The 17,647-nt window shown below is 36.6% G+C and overlaps 1 protein-coding gene across 1 annotated transcript in view; it reads left to right on the top strand.

Moving 5' to 3' along the window:
* Positions 1-17,647, top strand: part of Trhde (thyrotropin releasing hormone degrading enzyme) — a 382,411-nt gene that overhangs the window by 338,820 nt on the left and 25,944 nt on the right. The window contains exons 13-15 of the mRNA XM_059245179.1: positions 1,760-1,907; positions 3,850-3,947; positions 5,644-5,751. Of these exons, the coding sequence (XP_059101162.1) occupies positions 1,760-1,907; positions 3,850-3,947; positions 5,644-5,751 (354 nt within the window). The remainder of the gene's footprint in view (positions 1-1,759; positions 1,908-3,849; positions 3,948-5,643; positions 5,752-17,647) is intronic.

Genomic DNA, 17,647 nt, shown 5'->3' on the forward strand with positions numbered 1-17,647 from the left:
GAATCCTAGCTAAATGATAAATTTGCTTCTTTACACCATTCTAGGTAATTTGATGTTTTTTATACATGGAAATATAAAATGTGAACAGTGTCACTTAGATGTGTTCTAAGCCATCATTGCTGAAAGAAAAGGTCTCAAATTAGGGTTATTTACATTAGCTATGATTGATTGTGTATCATAGCTAAATAAAAATTTTTAGAATGACACACAGTGTTTTACGTCCTTTCGAGAAAAATTAAAGTGCAACATTCAGGATTGTTTTTTATTGCTAACAGTATAAACACAGCAGTAAGACAATATTCAACGATATTTACAGATAGCCTAATTTTACTAAGTATTATGAAAAAATGTATAAATAAAAATGATAAACTTGCTTCCACCTTGACCACCTTCTATTGTGCACAAATAAAAAGATTTTTTACAAAAAAAATCCAGAAATCAAGAAAATACCAAAACAAAACAAAACAATGAGGGGCTACAGAGATGGCTCAATGGTTAAGAGCACTGGCTGCTCTTCCACAGGATCCTTGTTTAATTCCCAGCACCCACATGGTAGTTTACAACCACCTGTAACTTCAGTTCCAGAGAACCCAATGCCCTGTTCTAGCCTCTGTTGGCATCCTCCTCTTTAACCGAAAAGATTGATGCTGCAGTACCTGTCTGTTATCTGAGAGGAAAGGAGCAGAGGCAGGTTTGCTACAAACTCATGGAGAGGTGAGCAAGAGAGACCTGGTCTCAAGCAAAGTAGAAGATGAGGACTGATGCTCAAAGGTGTCCCCTAACCTCCACATGTACACTGTGGCATGCACACACCTGCAATAACATAGCACACTCCAGTATGTGCAAACACACTACACTGGCTGCTTTGGTGTGTCACCTTGACACAAGCTAGAGTCATCAGAGCAAAGAGCTTCAGTTGAGGAAATGCCTCCTTGAGATCCAGCTGTAAGGCATTTTCTCATTTAATGGTCAATGGGAGAAGGGCCCAGCCTATGGTGGGTGATGCCATCCCTGGACTGGTGGTCCTGGGCTCTGTATGAAGTGGGCTGAGTGAACCATGGGAAACAAGCCAGTAAGCAGCATCCCTCCATGGCCTCTACAACAGCTCCTGCCTCCAGGATCCTGCCTTCTTTGAGTTCCTGTCCTGATTCCTTCAGTGATGAACAGTAATGCTCAAGTGTAAGCCAAAGAAACCCTTTCCTCCCACCTTGCTTTTTGGTCATGGTGTTTCATTGCAGCAATAGAAACCCTAAGACACACACATACACAACACATACAATTAAAAATGTTTATATTGTTATACAGCATACACATTTAAAACATATTGATATGACTTTAATTTAGTCATCCTTTAGCTAACACTGTGAACTAAAAGTCATTACATAGAACTACAAACACCACCAGATAGCATTCAATTACTTTAAATTACTTGGTATCCTTGGAGTTTCTGTCAAAGAAATACCTATTGGCTCAGTTAAAATTCTCTAGTTCTCTCCTTTGCAAAAACACATTCTGATGTGTTCATATTCTTATAAAATTCAAACTCTCTGCCTCTGTGTAAATTAAGTGGCTCTGGCATCCTAACAAGCACTGTTTTTAAAAGTGAGTAATTTTATTTTCATATCACTGTGTGTCCTTTCTGCAGACTGTGATGAATCTTGCTTTCTGTCTTTTATTTGCATAAATAAAATCTTCATTTTTACATCATTGTGTATCTTTTCTGCATCTAATTAACATTAACTTTCTTTTGACTGTGCAGGGCAGGCTATTTGCCTCAGAATATTCCCCTGGAGATTATCAGATACCTGTCTGAGGAAAAGGATTTTCTTCCTTGGCATGCTGCCAGCCGAGCTCTTTATCCTCTGGATAAATTACTGGACCGCATGGAGAACTACAATGTCTTCAACGTAAAAAATATATAATTTCTTCTTTCTAATTTTCAGAAGATAAACTATTTTCTCATTATACACTCGATGCAACTGAGTCTGAATTATTTCATTTCCTCCTGCTCGTTTAGGCTGCTATTTTTGTCCTGATTTTCTGTGCAATACTGATGGCAGTTATTTGAAAAAAGAAATTTAACACAAGCTACCTTTTATTCTGGCCTAAAAGTGTCAATTAAGCTTAAGTGCTTGAGAATTTAAGAAAGAACGTACATGGCAAATCCATAAAGTTCAGACTTACTTCCTGAGAGTTAAAGGGCTCTGTGTTCACAAAGGACTTAACCTGAGTAGAGGGATCCCAGAAAACTTAACAGAATATAGATAGTTTCAGTAAAGAGTCCTAGTCATTATTTTTATCCAAAAGGGCATGGTGAATCCAATGCACCTCCTTAATTAACAAGGATAAGATCAACATTGAGGCCAAAGCCCATTCATAATTGGGTCCAAGGGGATACAGGGCAGCAAACAACAGATAATCCAGGCAGACACGGAGCATGACACACATTCCAAAATGGTACCTGACCACGTTTTTTAGGCTCAAATCCCAGGAAACCAAAATTGTACTACCAACAGCGCCTATTTGGATTCAATGATCATTTTGATTAATATCAGGATTAAGTACAGCTAATGAGCTTTTGATTCCTTGATTTCTTATCTTGTTGATTTTAGTGCCCTATACAGTTTTCTTTAGCTATTTTAAGAACCTGTACTGTGCTTTATGAAGTTATTCTGTGCCTCACGACATAATGACTCTGCAAATTAACACACACAATCGAAATTGTTCGAGGATGGATTGTCAGTGATTTGATATGTTTTTAGAACCATCTAGGTTGTCTGTGGTTCACAGTTGCCTCCTTTTATCTTACCCCAAGGCTTCATGAAAGTGACTGTCAATTTACTTTTTTTTAAATGAGAATAATCATGGCTTGGCTGTTCATTGTTGTTAGTTTTGCATAAGCCCTTAGCAACAGACAAGCAGAGAAATGTGTCATTTGAGTTAGGAGATAATGTTTGTCTGCTGGAGAAAGTCTTACAAAGAGATGCTGAACTATGAAACTCCTAAAAAGGCAAAATACATTCTTGTGTATGTTTATACTATTGAATAGTTTATCATCTCTTATAGTAAAAGTTAAGAGACGTTCTTGCTGTAATTTTAGCACTTTCATTTCTTAGACAAAGTTCTAAGATTAACAGTAAAGTATGGGAGAGTATATCTTACATTGGCATTGATATTTAAATGCATCATTAGTTGAATAGATTTTTAAATTTGTGATACTATATCACAGTATGGAAGTGTTATGTACGTCTTCTCTTCCACAATACTAGTCTGTTGGCTGGGCCTGTATAATAGCCTTGCATTGAATCAAATGCACAAATATTAGATATTTCCATGAAGAAAATAGCTCAGAGATTGGAAATGCTTGCTGCTCTTCCAGAGGACCCCAGTTCAATTATTAGCACCTGTGTTCGGCAGATCACGATCAACCATAACTCTGGCTACAACAGATCAATTGTCCTTTTCTGGTTCCTATAGTAGCCTTTACATATGTGGCATCTACTCACATAGGCACACACACTTATACACAGATAAAAGTAAAATCTTAAGAAGTACATTAGATGCTTATTTTTTTTAATGTGTTGCTGCATATGGTTACACATATGTATACATAAATCTCATCCTGAATAATCCCCATTTCTCTCACTTTATTAAAATTTGTCGTGTAAAATATTTAGCACTGCAAATTATTCAGTTAGCAGAAGAGAATAGTGTCTTCTATGTCTTAAATAGTAAATGGAATAAAAGTGTTAAGAGAACATTACTCTGAATTACCCAGACTTAATTTTTAAATTACCAAATTTGGGGAGATTAAACTGATTATCTTGTTTTCTCTCACTCTCCATGTAGGAGTATATTTTAAAACAAGTTGCAACAACGTATATCAAGCTCGGATGGCCAAAAAACAACTTCAATGGATCTCTCGTTCAAGCATCGTACCAACACGAGTACTGTTTTATTTTATTGTTCTCCTCTTTCCCCAGAGCTGTGCGAAAACACACTTCTAGTAGCACTCTGACTTTAGCAGCATGAGGCTGCCTTTCCCTCATTCTGCATTTTGCATTTCACTTTCCTATGAGGACTGCAGCTGAGCAACAAAGTTCTTTTCCTGCCTGATCTTGAGAACAAAGCAGTTCATGACTGTGTTTTAATTCAAGATCTGCCTGTGTTGTGATCTTGGGAACGGAACCCGTGCCCTTGACTACAGGACTAGCTCCAGTAAAGACTTAGTGTGTTTAACTCCCATTCAGCCTAATTCATTTTCTTTACTCAGCAGTATAGGATTTCTGTATATAAACATATTTCTGCATTATTATTTTACTTATCTACCATATTATTTACTTCTCTCAATTCTATGACAAAATACTTGATAAAGGAAACAAAGTTTATTTTCATACAGTATATTTTGATCATGTTTTCTTCCTCCCCATTTCTTCCCTGATCCTCCCCACTTTCCTATCTACCCAACTTCAAGTCCTTTCTCATCTGTCTCCAAAAAGCCAAGTCAAAACAAAATGAAAAACAAACAAATAAAACCCAATAAGACAAAAAAATTAAAATACCGAATGAAACAAAGTAAAAAGCCATAAAACAAAAAACAAAACAAAACAAAAACATAGAATCAGTATGATGACAGGCAACTATTCCTGGGCATGGGGTCTATCCTGGACTATGGTTTATATACTCAGTGACACTCGATTGGAGAAAATGGATTTTCCCTTCCTTAGGGGGTACCAATGGCAAAAGCTCTAGGGTTGGGATAAAATTGTGTGTTCACTTTCACTTTTCAGTGCTGGGATTTTGTGTGATTTGAAACTGTGAAGGTCTTATAAACAATGGAACAGCCTCTGTGAGCTCATATATGTTGTGGTACTCAGGGCTGGAGAGATGGCTCAGAGATTAAGGGCACTAGCTGCTCTTCCAGACATCCTGAGTTCAATTCCCCGCTACCACATGGTAGCTCACAACCATCTGTAATATTTTGGTACTCTTTAAAATTAGGGTTTACACTGGGCATGGTGGCATACCCTTTAATACCAGCACTTGGGAGGCAGAGACAGATGGATCTCTGTGACTTCGAGGCCAGCCTGGTCTACAAAGTGAGCCCAGGATAGCCAGAGGCACACAGAGAAACACTATCTCGAAAGGCCAAAATAAATAAATACATAAATACATAAATAAATAAATAGGGTGTATTTTGATCCTTGGTTTATCAGTATACATTCCGTATGACACAATGTATGATGGTGGGAGAGCAAGGTGGCTGAGGGTATTGTGTCCATGGTCCGGAAGCAAAGAGAGATGGAGAGATGAAATCCACTAGCATCTTCCTTTTCCCTGAATAAGGTCTAGAGCCCTGCTAATGGAATGGTGCCATGTATATTCACAATGAGTCTTGCTTCTTCAGCCAAGTGTCTCTGGAGCTACAGATATAGTCAGAGATATGTCGCCATGGTAACTCTAAATCCAGTCCAATTGACAATGGAGATAATCCATCATATTTGAGCTAGCATTCTCTGTGCCTCTCCCACATATCTATCATCTGTCTATATGCAACCATCCAATCACCCATCCAAACTCTATGACTGTCTCTTGAGAGTAACATTTCTTTTAATTTTTTTTCCCCCTTCCGACAATGTGTAGAGAACTAAGGAGAGAAGTGATAATGTTGGCATGCAGCTTCGGGAACAAGCACTGTCACCAGCAGGCATCAACGCTTATTTCAGATTGGATTTCCAGCAACAGGAACAGGTGAGTCAGAGCATGCCCTGTACTTCCCGTAGCATTTCATGATGTTTCCAATCGAGGTGGACACATTCCTCTCATCAGCTGGAGAAAAGCAAGACAAGAAAATTACACAGCGGCTCTTTGTCTCAGCTTCACCGTGTGTGAGGCGGCAGCCTGGGAGCTACACCACACTCATCCTGAGAAGGTTACTGAAGGTTTTAGGCTAACTTACCTTGTGTATACCCTCATTCTTCATATATGGGAGGTGTCAGCATGTATTAAGTCTGGTAGCTTTCTTATAAGAAAAACAATTAAATTCAATTTAAACTCTTCAAGGTTTTCACAAAGGTTGAAACATTTATTCACAATTCCCAGGATATATTATCAACAAAGCAGCAGAACCAATTTTCAAGTGAAAAACAAACAAACAAAAAGGTTATGATCAAGACCTTTGCTCTTTGGGTGCTACATGACAGTGACCTTGAACTTTTATCTTATCTTAGAATTTTATGATGCGTAATTTTAATACAAAATGGATAATTAAAATGATTTAATAAAATATTTTTAAGAAAAAAGCCTTCTATTACATGCCATTTTAATGAGAATGATAGATATATCTATATATGTCTTATAGACTACATACACACATACACACACAGCTTACAGATATAAAGACGCTTCTTTGTATTTCTAGAAATCTTAATTCTCCTGTTTTATTTATATATATGTGTGTATATATAAAATATATATTATATCATCTATAAATACATTTTATGTACATATAAAATTATATATATGTACACACATATATACATACATATATATATAATGATTATCTGCAGTCTCATGGGAAGGGAAGAGGAGCTACCAGGCAATTTGCATAGAGGATGATGTTTTGTGTGTCACAAGAGGCTTATCTCTGATGTAGGTGGTGAGAGTGAAGACCTCACAGATAAACATATAGAACTACCGGCACTATTACTTGCTTTGGGGAAAAAAAATTAATGATTGCCCCAGTAACAATTTCACATTTAAATTTAATGTCTCACTGAGTCCAAATCAAAGAATAGCAAACCTCTTTAAAGGTAAGGTGATGAGGAAAATCCTTCACTGTAATGTTTAGTAATTTTTTAATGTTTCTCACTTTCTGTAACAGTTTCCCACTTGTCCTTTCAATGAATTGTTGCTGGTCCTATCCTGAGTTAAGGAGAAAAGAATTCTATCACCCAGGTGTCAATTGATCCATCATGTATTTAAGTCAATGACTAAATGTCACCTGTCTTTCCTAGGACTAAAGTGTCAGCATTTTTAAGATTTTCCCGATGTTAGCACTTATTATCCTTCGTGATAGGTCTTCTGAAAACTAGTATATTAGAACTGAAAATATTATAAGACCTCTTTCCCTGTTGTTACCACCTCTTTCAATTCTATAACATGCAATTAGAACACAATAATTCTTATCCATAATATAAAATGTAAAATTAGGACATGTGGCCGGGCGGTGGTGGCGCACGCCTTTAATCCCAGCACTCGGGAGGCAGAGCCAGGAGGATCTTTGTGAGTTCGAGGCCAGCCTGGGCTACCAAGTGAGTCCCAGAAAAGGCGCAAAGCTACACAGAGAAACCCTGTCTTGAAAAACCAAAAAAAAAAAAAAAAAAAAAAAAATTAGGACATGTGTCATATATACATAAGAGAGAAAAAAGATGAACAACAGTAATATTTAAAAATTACAACCTTTACTTACTTATCTTTTATTTTTGCATTGTTTCCTTTTGATACATTTATTTATTTATTAGCTACAAACTACAAACACATGCCCTTTCTTAGAGATGCTAATTTTTTAATCTTTCAATGAACTTATTCATGAAAATATATTTTCTTACCATTTTATTACAATTTGGCTCACAACACTCTGTTATCATAATTTCCCAAAGAGCATTCAGGTTTAGCATCTATGTTTCAAAAGTATAATTATTAAAAAGGCTCTAATTTTAAAACAATTCATTTACTTTACACACTCTAATTAAGCAAGCTTTTGTGTAGGCTGGTAGCTGAAAAGCAAATACAGGAGGTGATCTCAAAATTAATAATGCCTAGTTCTAATAATAATATAGTGTGACTGTGGTGTTCTATAAACTTAGAGTTCAATTTTCTAAAAAAAATATCGTGAACACAGGAGATGGGGAGAGGAAGAGGTTCCTGCTTGGGAGAAATTCCTTCTCTCCCCTGGGAGATGAGTAAGACTATGTTAGTGAGACTGGCTTGGACTAGAGGCAGCAGTGACTCAGGGCAGAGCCAGAGTGTAAGGCAGGAGGATGGGAGCCCAGGTGGCACATATAGGCTGCTAGCGAGTATAAGAAATACAGTATATTTTTTCACTTGCAAGCTTTTGTCATCTACTACTCCCATAATTCCCTTATAAATGAAAGTTTATGCATAATTTGTCAGCTCATTTTGGTTTGATAGTTCTGCCTTTATTCATGGTAAAAGTGATTGAATTTATGCCAAACACTTTATGATTCTTTTGTTGCTTTTCTTCATTACTTTTATGTTCCCTGCTTTGCTTAAAATCGTATTGGGACCTGCAGTTTTGCTAAGTAGAACTTATTCTGTTTACTAAGGTTTGCTTAACCAGCTCTGGGATGCCCACCAGTGGTCTACTGAAGGAAGGATACATGATACCCACCAAGCTACTGTATGTGAAAATCAGAAGTTTTAACTCGGTTCTTCATATGACAGCTTAGTAATAGAACACCACCACAAAGGATAGTTGATAGTTGGTGCTAAGTTTAACTTTCTTAATTTAACAATAAATGGAAGAGCAGGCTTGATTTACTTAGTCAGCTTTATCACCCTCCCTAACTCCCGCCTTGTTTGATTGTCTAGCAGGAACCTTAAAAGGATTGATTTTTACAAGAAATTATCAAAGCGCCAAGCACTGGAAGCCACATGAATTAATATGGGAAATGTGTTGGAAGATGTATATTTATGATAAAAACACAAAGAACAATGAGTCAAGAAATACAAGTTTTGCAGATCTTAGGGGCTGCTGCAATGCTGTTCAGCATCTTGACACATTGGGCAGATGGGCAAATCAGATACATTAGAATTAGGAAAATGGAACAGATGTGAACGTTGGTGCATAAGGAGAGCTAATGGAAACAAAAACTGCAGTCAGTAGATGGAGATGATGGCAGCAGAGAGAAAAATTCAGGAGTTACAGTGGGTGATAAATTGAATGAGTCGACATTCTGATCCCTTTTAAAATATTCAAATGCTACAATGTGTTGAATTGTAATGGTGATGTCATGCATAAAAATGGAGGGAGCTACAGTCAGGTCTTGTTAGGTTGCAATTTGCAGGCTAAGTTCAGCTGAGTGCCACAGTTTAGAAAGGAGACAAATTGCCCTGCATTCAGTAGAGAACAATACAAATGATAAAAAAGATCTTGAAAATATGAACTAGGAGAGAGAGCTTGTGAGACCTGGAAATTTCACTCCTAAAAATAAAATAAAGAAAATAAGATAGAAAAGACCAGCTTTTTTTAAAATTAATATGTAGAAAGCATAAACTGGGGCTGGAAAGTAGTGTCTCTCATTTGCTGATAATTGACAAGAAATTATCTAAGTTTCACTGAGTCAGGTGTAGAACATACCCTGCTAGTGCAGATTAATTTCTGTTTGACATTCTAATCTCTGCAGTTGCACACAGTGGAGTTTATACAATTGGCCACATAGGAAGTTTAACTTTTTTCTAAGTAATAAATTTAAACTGAAATTAAATGTGTCCCTATAGTAATGTATTATTTTTCAAATAGCTTGAGGACACAACAGACGCTTTAAGCCCATAGTGAGTGTAATGATGGTTAACATCGATATTGTTGAACTACACTCCTCATATGATCTGAGCCAACCTAGTAAAACATGTCTGTAATACTTGTTTGCTGTTGTCTCTTTTCCAGTAGAGAATCATGAGGAATGCACAGATTAATTTAACATGTGAAGGTATTACTTGATAGATAACAGTATCCTTTTCCAACACATAAACTAGAGACTGACATCTTCACTCTACTTAAAAAGATACTTTAGGATGGGGCTGGGGAGATAGCTCAGTTGATAGAAGACTTTCCAGGCACATGAATTCCATTTGTAAAACCTTTATATGGCCGGGCGGTGGTGGCGCACGCCTTTAATCCCAGCACTAGGGAGGCAGAGCCAGGCGGATCTCTGTGAGTTCGAGGCCAGCCTGGGCTACCAAGTGAGTTCCAGGAAAGGCGCAAAGCTACACGGAGAAACCCTGTCTCGAAAAACCAAAAAAAAAAAAAAAATCTTTATATGTGATAGCAAGCTTCCATAAGTCCAGTTCTGGAGATGCAGAGGCAGGTGACTGCCTAGAACTTGCTAGTCAACCACTCTAACCTACTCGGTGAGCTCCAGGATCAATAAGAGACCTTGTCTCAAAAAACAACGTGGAGAATTCCTGAAAAATATACTTCATGCTAATCTCTAGTTTCCATACACACACACACACACACACACACACACACACACTCACACACGTGCATTTTTTACACAAACATGAACAAGCATATTCTCACACACATACTCTGAAACAAAACAGAACCCTCTACATAGTGAAGGTCTATTGAATTGAAATAATTTTGAAATTCCTTTTGAAACCTAAAAGTCAAATAGAGGAACCTCTCTTGAGTTTCATGAGTTTAATTTACAAACTTCACTGCTCATGTATTTATTCATGATGTCACTAATATATCATTAATGTTGGTCAAAAATATACATTTACCTTACTTTTAATGCTTGTTACATTTCAGAGACTGTCAGGTTTTGGGTATAATCTTACTATTTTAGTTTAATTTTACCCAAGGACAATGCAGGTCTTACAGAGGTTCTGAAGCTTGCCAAGATGATTGAATGGGGCTAGCTAGTCCTTCTAGCCTGATACTTACCCTGCTACAATTGCTTCATTGTAGATAAAATTGACATACATAATTTGTCAGAAATGGTTTAAAATATTGAAAATTAAAACTGTATAATGTATGTTAAAAACTCCACGGTAGAAGTTATAAGTAACCCAAGAGCAAATGGTGCTCTGTGGGCATACGACAGTGGCTTGAAGCTTCAATAGGCATCAGCAACATCCAAGGACTTCAGTTTACTGAGCACCACATCTATATTTTGTGGTTAAGTTGGTAGAGAGGGGTCTAGTGGTTTGTATTTATAACATCATCTCAGGTAATGGTAGCACAGCTGCTCTAGGAGACACACTTTGGGAACTGCTCATGTAAGCAAAGATAACTCTCTGAAGTAAAGGACATTTGTGATCAAATTGAGGCCGTTCAGCTAGAAAACCTTGACAAATTTCCATAGCTTTCTTTTCAGATAAGCAGCGATCATTTATCGGATCAACCACTCAGGTTAGAAGAGATCAATAAAAGAATGTCTATTTGCCTTTAGATACCCAAACTTCAGATGAAATTAAAAAACAAAACAAAACAAAACAAAACAAAACAAAAAACAGTGAAAACCACAGCCTTTGTTCTAATGTGCCTCTGTGTGATGGTTAATGTGAGTGATGGTAAATGGTGAAATTAACACATATTGGTGCCTTCAACATTAAGCTTACATTCTGTAAGTTTTGGATTTACACAAGGTGATAAAGAAAAAAAACAGTATTTTCAAAGCTATTCTAAATTAGGAACAAGAGGACATTTATTCTTCTCCCCTTCTTTAAAACACACTGTCCATCTAGAACTCTAAGCAAATATTACCATTCCTTTATTGTTCTTGATTATCAGTTTCCATTTATGATACATGGACCTCCAGAACCTTATTACTTCTTATACTGTAGACATGGGAACTTATACCATATATCCTTGTATTTTGTTCCTTGATTCTTGCTTTTTATGAGAATATAAATGTGGAAGAACACAGGGCTCTTTGCACCATGGTCTCAATGAATCTGTTTAAAAAGACTTTGTATTATCTTACTCTAAAACATAGACTCTAACTTACAGTTCATGTTTTTTAGGTATTCTGGTCCTGCTCTTTCAAAAAAATTTTCTATTCGGTTTATCATATATTGTACCAAACTCTACATTGATAGGCTTAAAATATTTTTGCAGCCAGAACTGCCTTTCAATGTTAGCTTAACAACATAACTGTTTGTAGAGGAGTGAACAGAGCAGAGAGTTTATATATAGAATGAAAAGCACAGGGCTGCCCAGACCATCAGTGAACTGAGTTAAGGAATCACATTTTGACCCTGGTTTTATGCTGAACAAATGTGAGTTTTAGATAACTTCTCAGGATCTCAACTATGCTTCTGAAGTGAAGTTAGCCAAAGACTCCAGTGCTTAAATCAAATTTTCATGCCTAGTGTGTATGAATATAAACCATATACTTTTCCTGCACTAGTCCAGTTGTGGTACTCTTTTGATCATTTAATACAAGGGCAGATGTTGCTCCATTCAGTAAATATAGATTGAGCAGCTCCTATTTGCTGGGTACCGTGTTAAACACTTGGAATGGAGCAGTTTTCATTAGTTTCATGCTAGATTCTGTCACTTCGTATATGTTGATAATGCACTGTCCTACGTTATGAGCCATAGAGTCTAATAATGTGGTATCCTACTTTTCAATTGTTACAACCAAACTCTATGACCAAGGCCACTTATAAAAGAAAGCAGTTAAGTTGGGGCTCACTGCTCTAGAGGGTTAGAGTGCATGACCATGACCACCATAGTAGGAAGCATGGCATAGGAAGGTAGGCATAGCGCTGGGGTCGTAGCTGAGAACTTACATCTTGATCCATAAGTATGAGGCAGAGACAGCTAAATGGGAATGGTATAGGCTTTTGAAACTGCAAAACCCACCCTTAGTAACACACCTCCTCTAACAAGGCCAACCCTCCTTCCCAGAAAATTCTACCAAATGGGGACCAAGTATTCAAATATTTGAACCTATGGGGGACATTCTCATTCAAACCACTACAAGTGGAACCAAAATTCAAAAACAGTTGGATAAAAGTAAAAACGAAACTCAAGAAAGTGCTACCAATGAGCGATACATGATTCGTAATAGTCAAAATATTATTGTATAGGAATATAATCAGTGCAGGGATTGATTATATCAAAATAAAATTTAAAATGTGCTGAAAGCCAGTAGTAGAAGATGAAAGAGGTGGAGATTTTTGAACATTATTGAGGAAGGAAGAGTGACAGGATTTCATAACTGAATTTATGAATAGAAGAAATTCAGGGAATACCATTAAAATAATTCCATAAGCTCCTGCTTCATGCCCACATGTCCTCTAAAATATGTTTAAGATCTCTCACAATTTCTATCAAACAAATCTTTAAATAAATTCAGGGATTTAACTCACAGTAGACTGTTAACATGCATTTCAAAATATGATCTAGACTTTCCAACTGCAGCCAGTGGAATCTAAAAATCATATTTTAGTTGTGCTTATTATTAAACATTTAGTGATATGATTGTTTTACTTTTGGTATAATATGTTTATTCTTTGGAAAATTTACAAAAGGTATTTTGATCATACTCAGTCTCCCAGATCCATCCCACCCCCTCTACATTCTATCCTAACTTCATGTCCTTTTCATTTTTTTTTCAAACAGCACTCTATATCTAACTTGTACTGCTCATATACTAATGGGGAGGGAGCCCATTTCTCTAGAGATAGCAAACCTAGCAAAAGCCATGACCCTGAATAAAACTGACTATCTTTCCTTCAGCAATCACCAGTTGGTTGTCAATAGCTCTTCAGTTAGTGGTGGGGATTCATGTGCCTTTTCCCATTCCATGCTAGAAGGTTGACTCCCTTGTATAGGCAACCACAGCTACTGTGAGTTCATGACTAAAATATTCATGTTATGTCCAGATGACACTGTTTCATTCTTTTCCAGACATTTGGATCTTAAAAATATTTCTGCCTCTTCAAGATTACCCCTGAATCAGTCAATCAATCAATCAATCAATCAATCAATCAATCAATCAATCTCTTGCCCTCCCTCCACCCTTGTATGTGTATATATGTGTGCAATAGATGCCTTATTTATGACTGAGTACTCCATCAACACTTATTCTCTGCACTTTCACCAGTTGTGAGTTTCTACGTTAACCACTGTCCACTGTCCAAATAAACTTCTCTGATGAGGTTTGAGATATGCACTAATCTCTGGGTATAGAGATACAAATTTAGAAGGTAGTTTTGTACTATATTTATTTAGCAAAACACTGTCTTGGTGCTTAAGAGGTCCCACCCATGAGTTCTTAGACACAAGTGCATCCTCCTATAGAGAAGGCCTTAAATCAGAATCTGCTGGTTACCCCTTAATATTTATGGCACTATTGCACTTATGGGAATGTCCATAAGTCCAGTCATGACTGTAGTTCTCAGTATTCATACATGAGTAAGACTGTGGATGACTTTTCCCCACTGCATCCTGTATAGCAGCTCCCAATATGATTAAACATGGCCATCAGGGAGAAAGCATGCTGATCATCTTGATCTCCCCACGTCCGATGGCCAAAGAATGTGGTGTCTTCAGCAACAGTGTCTTGTATTGGAGGGCAATGCAGAGCAATGGCAATGGTCTGTATTGTTTTGGAAATCTTCAGGATACCTCAGACCAAGAACTTGAGGGATATGCTGGATATACATTGGGTTTCTTAGGAGTCACCAATGCCGTATCATTCTTCCCTCTTTTCCAGGCTTCTAATATAATTCTAATATAATGTGATTCAGAGATCTTTCTATGAGTTATCCTATGATACTTTTCTGCTGTGTGTGTGTGTGTGTGTATGTGTGTGTGTGTGTGTGTGTGTGTGTGGTGTGTGTGTGTATACAACATATACACATATTTATTTGCATACACGTGAACATTTTTTTAAAATAATAAGCATATGAGAATAGAAAGTGTTTCCTTGAAGCAATGTGAATGAATTTTTAATAATATTCCCAAATATTATGGCAAATATCACAATTATCGGTCAACAAACTTGAATTATCTGATAACTTGAGCCTTACTTTATATTTTATGAATACAAATAATAAGAGTCTATAATCATATTTCACAAATATCATCACCAATATTTAAGATTCTCTTTGCCATTGCAGTGGCATGCACCTTTGGAAGCTAAAATATAGGTGAGAATTATCTTTCTCTAGATGGTAGAAGAAATAGAAACACTTTTATGAAAGGAAAATGTAGTATTTTGGAACTTGGCTCATGTGACATAATTCACAAGTTCCCTTAGTCCTTAGGTATGAGTATATCACTTTGAAGACTGCTGAGTTATTGTATAGTAGAAACTCAAAGAATGAGAAATGAAAAAGATTGTCTAAACATAAAGTACACACAATAGAGAGCTGATCAAGATCAGTAATTGGTATATCATAACATTGAGTAGCTGGGCTTGACTGTGGTTGGAACAGGGCCCTTGAAACTTAATGTTTATTAGATTCTCTAAATTAGCATTATTTTTCTACCTATGTCTATGCAAGTTATTTCTTTTCATGTTATAAATTCATTTCACTAAAAATCTAAAGCCTTACCTACCTAAGATACAGATATGCCTCTAGATAAACATATATAAAATAGCATATCTTCTAAAAATTGATCCCTTGAAGCTATGCATATAGACATCTATGAAAACCCTATATGATTCTTAATTTCATTTTTATTCATTTTCCTTTAAAATATAAAACTACTTGTGCTCTGTTTTATATTACAGGGTACACAATTCATATATTAATTTTAAACTTATTATAATTTTCTTACTTGCACTTAAGTATTTACTTAGAATAATAACTTAGTAATTAGTTAATAGTGTTTCATAAGTCAAGATATGTATCTTTTTACTTCCTAATGAACTCTATACATTTATTTTTCATCAGAATATTAGAGAATATTGGCTTTGGTTATTTCTAAGGTGTTAAGGATGATAATTTAAGAGTGGTAATATTCTCACTGAATTATGTTCAGTATCTTAGAACTGAGCTGTATTTTAGTCACTCAGATTTACTTATGTATGAAGCAGGTCAACATCCTGTATGAAGCCTTCTCTGTTTAGTCTGTGCTTCATACCTTGTATACTATGGGACACATCTCACAGAGAGCTGTGTGCAACTTGTAGAGAGCTGTGTGGGTGCCTCCTGACTTGCCCTGATAATGAAAATCACACTTGATACATGGCTCTTTACAGATGTTTTGATTCAAGTTGAGGTAATATGGAAACTATGTTGAAGAACACACAAGCCTGTTTGGGATGCAGATTTTAAAACACTTTCCATTAACATTCTTCAGAAGAAATCTTTGGTGTATATATTTTTTCCCGCATGAACTATATGATTAATGAAAAACAAAAGGATGGTTTCCCTTCCCTCTTCTCTCACCTTTCTCCTCTAGGATTCACCACTTCCATAACAGTGGCTAGTTATACTTTGAAGGGTTGCCTGCAAAATGGAAACAAAATGTCTTAGGATTTGGCCATTGTTGCTTTAGTTCAGGATGTGTTAGGAATCCTCTGGCCATCACGATCATCATCAAAATCCTGCTCTTTGTGGACATCTCATCATCAACTCTTCCATTGTTTTAAAGGCTAAGAAGCACAATCATTATTCTACTTCATCCTTCTTTGTGACAGCTGTGATATTATAGGGCTGTGGCTCTCAACCTGTAGGTTGTGACCCCTTTGGAGGGTAGAATGACTCTTTCACAGGGGTCATCTAAGACCATCAGAAAACATAGATACTTACAATAAGCTTCATTACAATAGCAAAATCACTATAATGAAATTGCAATGAAAATAATTTTATGTGGCACAGTCATATCTGTTGGGAATAGCAGAAGTCATAAAACCAGTACAGCTGCTTGACAAAGATCCAGCAGGCTGAGCCACATGATGGCTCCCATGCCACCTTTGGCTTTCATCTCCACCTGTTATATACTTGGGGCACTTTTAATATTTGTACAATTTGTAGATATTGGATTGATGGAAAATTCCTTATGAATCATTTATGCCTTCTCCCAGGAATGCTGCTTCTAAGCTTACCCAGGAAAGTCCTGAACATACTATTCCTCCGGCTTTTAGGGAGATATCCTTATCTTATAAGTCTCTTCCCATGTACACTCAGACAATTAAGTGGCATACAACTCTGCCCTACATAGAGACATATTGATGAGCAAAGTACGGAGTGGAAAGATGATAAAAGAATGAGGTGTTAAGACCTCCCTCTCTTAGAAATTAGCTCATGTAGAGCCACTATAATGTCATATGACCAAGGAACAATAGAATGCCAGGATTAGACAAATAGACAAATTCTATAAAGATATAAATGTGAACATTGATTGTATTATGCCAGAATTTGAATGATAACTGCAGCATATTTAGCCTGAGGATTTTTCCTGGGCATTCTGACCACTAAGAGTTAATAATACACTGCTTGGGACATGGCAAATTGCCCAGGGTGGTTGAAGATTTTTGTTTTGGTCTAGTGTCCTTGAAGTAACCATAGCTACCAGCCTGAGAACAGGTTGTCATATGCCTCTAGATTCTCAAAAATTGGGTTATGGGGTTAGTGAGTAAGAATTATAACTTTATTAATGATGTCAAAACTTGAGGGAAAATGATTAGAAATGATAACTTTGTTCTGTCATAGTTTATTAATGATGAGTAAAAGATGAACAAAAGGAAGTGAAACACATGTCCAAAACCAAAAATGATACGATCTATATTTTGGAACATCACAAATGTACCCCTGCTTATTAAATTCTGTCTAAATAAAGAAACACTCTGGCTGCTAGTCAGTCAGGCTGCAAGATTCTCTTGACCACAGTGGCCTGGCTCACTTCCTTCCCCAGATGATGCCTTACACCCTC

The sequence above is a fragment of the Peromyscus eremicus genome, chromosome 18, assembly GCF_949786415.1.
Source record: "Peromyscus eremicus chromosome 18, PerEre_H2_v1, whole genome shotgun sequence".
Classification (NCBI taxonomy): Eukaryota; Metazoa; Chordata; class Mammalia; order Rodentia; family Cricetidae; genus Peromyscus; species Peromyscus eremicus.